Source organism: Strigops habroptila, chromosome 7 (assembly GCF_004027225.2).
Source record: "Strigops habroptila isolate Jane chromosome 7, bStrHab1.2.pri, whole genome shotgun sequence".
Lineage (NCBI taxonomy): Eukaryota > Metazoa > Chordata > Aves > Psittaciformes > Psittacidae > Strigops > Strigops habroptila.
Genome location: NC_044283.2, coordinates 38,718,954 through 38,724,953, shown reverse-complemented (window position 1 = coordinate 38,724,953; position 6,000 = coordinate 38,718,954). Strand labels below are relative to the sequence as shown.

At 46.3% G+C, this 6,000-nt stretch overlaps 1 protein-coding gene across 1 annotated transcript in view; it reads left to right on the top strand.

Moving 5' to 3' along the window:
* The window catches only part of LOC115610213 (N-acetylgalactosaminyltransferase 7-like), a 29,137-nt gene continuing 23,137 nt past the window's right edge, over positions 1-6,000 (top strand). Inside the window, exon 1 of the mRNA XM_030491358.1 lies at positions 1-126. Coding sequence (XP_030347218.1) covers positions 1-126 — 126 coding nt within the window. The remainder of the gene's footprint in view (positions 127-6,000) is intronic.

Genomic DNA, 6,000 nt, shown 5'->3' with positions numbered 1-6,000 from the left:
ATGCGGCTAAAGCTGGGCTTCCTGCTGCGCGCCGTGCTGCTGGCGGGCAGCTTCTTGGGGCTACTGCTGCTCTGGTCCTCGCTGTCGCCTCGCACCGAGGAGCCGGTTCCCCCGGGACGGACGCGGGTGAGTGTGTGGCCGCGCCGGGCGGCGGGGCGGGCGGGACGGAGCTGGTGGCGGGGCCGCCTCCCGAGGTATGACCGGCGGCGGCTGCGAGCGGGCGGGGGGCGGCTGCCCGGGCTGCGGCCTGCGGCGCCTGCAGGCCCGAGAGGGGAGCACGGAGCGGCGGGGCCGGCCCCAGCCGTCCCCCCGGATCCGGCGTCCCTGCCCGGGCGCCGCCGAGCCGTGGCCCGCCGCCGCCGTAATATTGCCCTCGCCGGGCCGCAGCGGGGACTGGGGGCGCTACGCTGCGATCGGCCCCGGCGGGTGTCTGGTTCCCGGCGCAGCCCCCCCCGGTCGCCGGGGCCGGGCTGGGAGCGAGCCGCCGGTGTCCGCCGCCGGCGTGGTGGTGCGGGCGAGTGCCACGACGGGGTCCTTGCCCGAGACCTCCCCGCCGGTGGTGCCCTGCGCACCCAAACCGCGTGGGTCCGCGCCGCCTTTGGGCGTTTTCCACCCCCGAAATAACCGCGCTTGTGTGCGCGGTGTATGCATCCTGCAAAGGTTCTCCCCGGGCTTTAACAAAGGGTGCAGGTGTTCCCCTCTCCCACCCACCCCCCCGCCACGGATCAGCTTCCTGGCGTTTTACTAACTCAACGGCACCTTTTGTCAAGGAGAAGCAGCAGGTCGGTTAATTGAAGAACACTCCCAAGGCGTCGGGTTGATGGTGCTGGCAGTGCAGATCTCTGAAATGGTGGGGGGACCCGTGGGGCGAGGGGTGGGCAGTGTGTCGGCTGAAAGGGACAGTAGCCGCTAGAAATGCTTCAGGAGGTCAGCAGACAGGTCTGTAGAGCGAGCCTTGCCAGGCCTTATGTTTGTCAATCAGGTGAGAATAATCTGACCCCAGGGTCTTGGAAGGAGTCAAAGTGCTCTATATGTTTCACCAGATGTTTTAGAGCTGTGGAACATAACTGGGCTTAAGAAGATCTGCTTGAAGTAAGAATAGAGAATTCATTTAATCTTGGTAAAGTCATAAAATTTTACAGTGCTTACATTAAAAAGTGATCTTCTGTGATGTGTTCACTACTGATCTTGGTCCTTCCTAGTGGGCTGCTTTGAATAATTGTGGAAGGCAAGCGAGCTGACTGAATTCTTGCTTTTGAAAACTGGAAATGACTTTGGGCTCCTTCAGCAGATGCTCTGTCTTCTGAAGGTGTTATAGTTTGCTGTGTCTTGGCAGTAACTGCTGAGATAATAGACCGTATTAGAGATACACAGTTTATTAAGTGGTGAAGGTTCTGTAATCTGTTCTTCTAGGCACAACACAGGCTTTTCTGTGTACAGAAAAATTTTCAGGAATTTTATTTGCATACCTCCCAAGAAAACATTGGGCAGTAAACATTTTGCATCAAATCCAGTTGAATTGCTTTTCCTGCTTAGGAAGGAGTAACAGACCTGTAAAGTGGCATCCTCTGGGGAAAAAAAAAAAAAAAAGGAGGTCTGGTTGCATTGCTGTGTAGGGCAGTGACCATCTTCAGGTGATTATTCTGGGGTGCCAAGTGAAATATTGCAGTCCTGCAGTGTGTGTGCTGTATCAACTTATTCAGGTGCTGTAATGAATCATGCTGTCCTTTCTCACAAGCCTGAAGGCATTCGCTCAAAGACTTTTGAGCTGAACCCTTGTATCCACCTCCATTCGCATGCAAGGTCTAATTTGGAAATCTTCTCTAGCTGTTGTGTGTTGCAGTAAAGGAGTTATAAGAGGTTTTTAAAGTCCAGCCCCTGATAAAGCAGTATGCTGCCCTGATTACCCCCTTGGCTGGAGGAGGAAATAGCCATAACAGCCACCTCAGGAAATAATTCAGTCTTTGTTGGGAACAAATATAATTATATTAAGTAAACACTGTCAAAGATGAAATCTAAACAGACTATCTGGTTCAATAGCTAGATCAGCTGTTTACTTGTTGTCATGATATATATGAGAGAGGGTAACACATGCTGCTTCCTCATTTTCTGGGAAACAGGACTGTTATTACTAAATTCATGTCATGGTTTGGACTGCTTTCATTCTTGGAAGCTGCTCAGGTGAGGAGTCCTAGTTAACACTGGTGAGCAGGCTCACTACTGGCAATGCTCCAGCATATTTCTGGGGAGCTGCCAGAGCTCAGGAATAGGTCCAGAGGTTAGGGCCTGCATACCCTGCATCCTGCTGGGAGAGGCAGTGCTGTCCCCATGGGGTGAGCTTGTGTTTCAGGGTACGCTCCTTGCAACACCTAGAAATGCACACTGTGATGGTGCAGTGTCAGCTTGTTGGAACTAGGAGTTTAATTGTAACTGCTTCTCTGAAACGCCCCAGTGTGAACTGTGTTCGGTCATGCACGTGCGCATTTGCTCTGTTGCTAGTTGCCTGAAAGTTTGTTAAGCTAAAGATAACAGAGTGATTCTTCTTCTTCCTGTACAACACCCTCCTCCCTTTGCTTGCACTGAAAGCACTAGCCAAGAGACGTAGAATTCCCCTTCAAACCAGCTTAAAATAGAATTTAATTTTTTATAGCTAACCTCAGGCAGTACCTTTTCTCTCTCTGCACTGTAACCCTGGGCACTTTGTAATAACACTGAGGCATTAAAGAAACAAAGATGAAAAGATCTGCTGTGTTGTTCTTTTTATGTTTATTACCTTGAATCTTTTTCTGCTTGCAGCAGCAAACAAGAATTAGTAATACTGTAGATCTTGTGTTATAACTATGTACCTTAAAGAAGTATATTCTCCCTTCAAATATTGCATTATGTTTTTTTCTACTAACTTTCAAATACTTCAGAGATTTATTGTAGAGGAAGGATGACTAGTATACGGAGAGTTTTTAAAAGAAAAAGTGAAAGTACAGAAGTGGCTGTTTAGGGAGGAAATGAAAGAACACAGAGGTAATAACAGCAATACAGGCAGTTGGAGATAAGACCTTTCTACCCGATAGAAGACTACCACAGATGTATGTGTTCACTGAAAGCATATTCAGAAGTTGGGGGACAAAGGTCTTCTCCAGGTAACTCTACTGTGGAACTTTGTTTCTGCAAAGCACTATCTGAGGAAAAAGTGCTTGCAGGATTTGGATAGAGAGGCTAAGTATTTATTAGAAATTACCATTTCTAATGAATTGCCATTATCAGAAATTAGCATTAATAAATAATAAATTATCATTATCAGAAATATCCAAAAGGAGTAAAATAATCCTTATCCTGAAGAGCTTTTAGTTTCCAACCTAATCTAAATAGAAGCAATGAAAATATATTAAGGTCTGTTCTCAGGGTCTTTCATAAGGACATCTGCCACATGATAGTAAGGATTACAAGGGTACCAAAGATTTAGGCAGAGACACTCTTGTTTATGGCTGTGAGAAAAAATTAAGTAGAACCATTGATTTGATTATTATGTGCTTGCTGTGGGGTCTTTTGGATGTTTTCCAATACTTTTCTGATCTTCTGGGTCAAAGGATCACAGTTTTGGAGCTAGGTTTGAAGCTATTCATCATAAGATTGCTGTAGGGATCCCAGCTGTAGTACTTGTTAGTCTCCAGTGAGATGTGTTGCTGATCAGCCTCAGAGGTACAGCCTTAAAAGCTGGCATCACTGAGGAGTGGGTAGTACAGCAGGTAGAACCAATGGACTGAAACGGTAAAGAAATATTTGTTACTGGAAAGTTGAAAGCAGTGTATTTGGAGGAGTAAATGTAGTATAGGTCAACTTTAACTCTTCAAATCTGACCAAATTAATTTTCAGAACCTTCAAAGTTTTGTACAATTGAAGTTGGTGGTTTTGGTTTATGGTTGTTGTTTGGGCTTTGTTGGTTGGTTGGTTGGTTTTGGGGTTTTGTTGTTGCTTGGGGTTTTTTTTTTAAGATCTGTTTAGCCTACCTGAGGCGGAGTTGGAAGTACAGCTTTGGTTGCTCATAGTCTATGCAGCAGTACTATGAACAGTGGTCTCTCACTTCCTCTAATGTTCACTGAAGTGCTCCAAGAAGCTGATAGAAATGAACCTGTTCATTTGTCCATATGAAGGACAGCAAGTAAGAAACAGCGTCCAGCATGTTCCTAGTCCCCTTCTGGAGCCTAGGAAAGTAGCAAAAGATTTGCTGGAAGTGTGTGGTTGACTTTGCACAAGTCAGAAAGGTGGTGGTGAGATTGCAAAGCCCACAAGGTAAGTTCCCTGTTCTGCTCTTTTCTCATGTGCAGCAAGGAACACTTCTGGAAATCTTGGCATGGGCTGCCTGGCCTCTTATCTGGGAATATGGTGCTTCAGATTTGAAGCACTACAGGATTTGCAGTATTTCTCAACTTTACCTAGCCCATAGCCACTGCATCTGAGCTGCCAGCTGTTAACTTGCCTTGCCACGTACTGAAGGTGTTTAGTTTTCTGTAAGTGACGTGTTCTTAATGAGCCTTTGTTTAGAGAGTATTTGTTTATCAGCAGTTCTCTGGTTTTCTGGACTGGGTTCCCAGGGCTTTTTTTGGTGTGTGTAAGTAATTGGACAGCTCTCCTCTTCCTCCTGCCACCCCTGGAAGCGTGCACATCTCCTGTGCCAGGTGTGCTCTCAGTGGTCTGTAACTTAACAGGAGCTTTTGAGGCCACAGTCTCCCACCTTTAGATATCTATACCCTCATCTCCTGGTTAGCTGTTAGCTGTCCTGGCTGCCAGATGGCACAGAAGCCATGCCGTAGTTAGGGTTATCCTTGAATCAGGAAGGGAAGCTCTGCTGAGGGCCCTGGTGCAGGTGGTGATACTGGCATGTCTCTCTGGTTCAGGAAACCAGATGATGGGCTTGCAGCTGGGGCTGTGGGCCCTCACCAACTGCCAAGTTTAAACATTACAACTCCCACATGGCCACTAGAAAGTGGAGAATTTATGGTGTGGAGGTGGAGGAGTCAGAGTGAAAAAAAGAAACAAAAGCTGAATGGACTTTTTCTGAGCTTTCTGGTGACACCCTTCTTCCCCCTCTCCCTCCCCCTTTAGAGACCACTAATATCCTGTATGCCTTGGCTGGATTGTCACCGAGAACTTAATGACAAGTTGTAGACTGAACTTGAAGTGTTACTGTGGTTTAAATTAGATTCTTTGCGGTGGAAGTCCCCATGGAAATTCTCCACTTTCCCTTAAGGAGTAAGGGCAAATGTGCTTAGAAAAGAAACTGAGATGCAGAAATTTGAAGTTGATATCATAACTGGATGAAAGGTGGGAATCGGAACAAGATGGTAAATATGATGTAACAGGGAGAGCAGTGTTCAGCAGTGAAGGGATTCGAGTTGTCCAAGTTTGGTAAAAATGTGAGGCACTATAGTACACGTGATGAAATAGCAAAATATCTCTCTCCATTTGCTTTGTATAGTCATCTATATATTGCTCACTTTTCTTTTTACTGGTTTGCCTTTCTATAATTGGGTGAGACCTAACACTAGGAGCACCATGCCAGTTCTGGCACGCTGGCATTACCTGAAAGCTCAACACGATCATTCATCATCTAGGTGTGAAAAGCTCCCTACAGGTGCAGGGCTAGACATAAGCATGCCACCTTCTTCAGTCAAAGACTTGATAAATCACTACTACTTGTGTGACACTCAGCAGAAATTAACACCATGGCAGATTCGGTGAGTTTGGTTTGAAATCTGTGTGCAAGGAGGAAGTGAGCTTGCTATAGCCATTGTAGGAAGTAAGCATCATTTCCCCCTCTCCCCTGTATATTACTTTAGTCTTTAGTGTTGCTAGTGACAGTAATAGGCAAAATGTTTTGAGATATTAAATGCTAATTTTTTTAATGTGTGCTTTCATCTCAATTGGCTTTGAAAAAGCTTGTAAAAATAATCGGTCACCCTTGGGAGAGTGTAAAAACCCCAATCGCTGTCATATTAAAAGTGA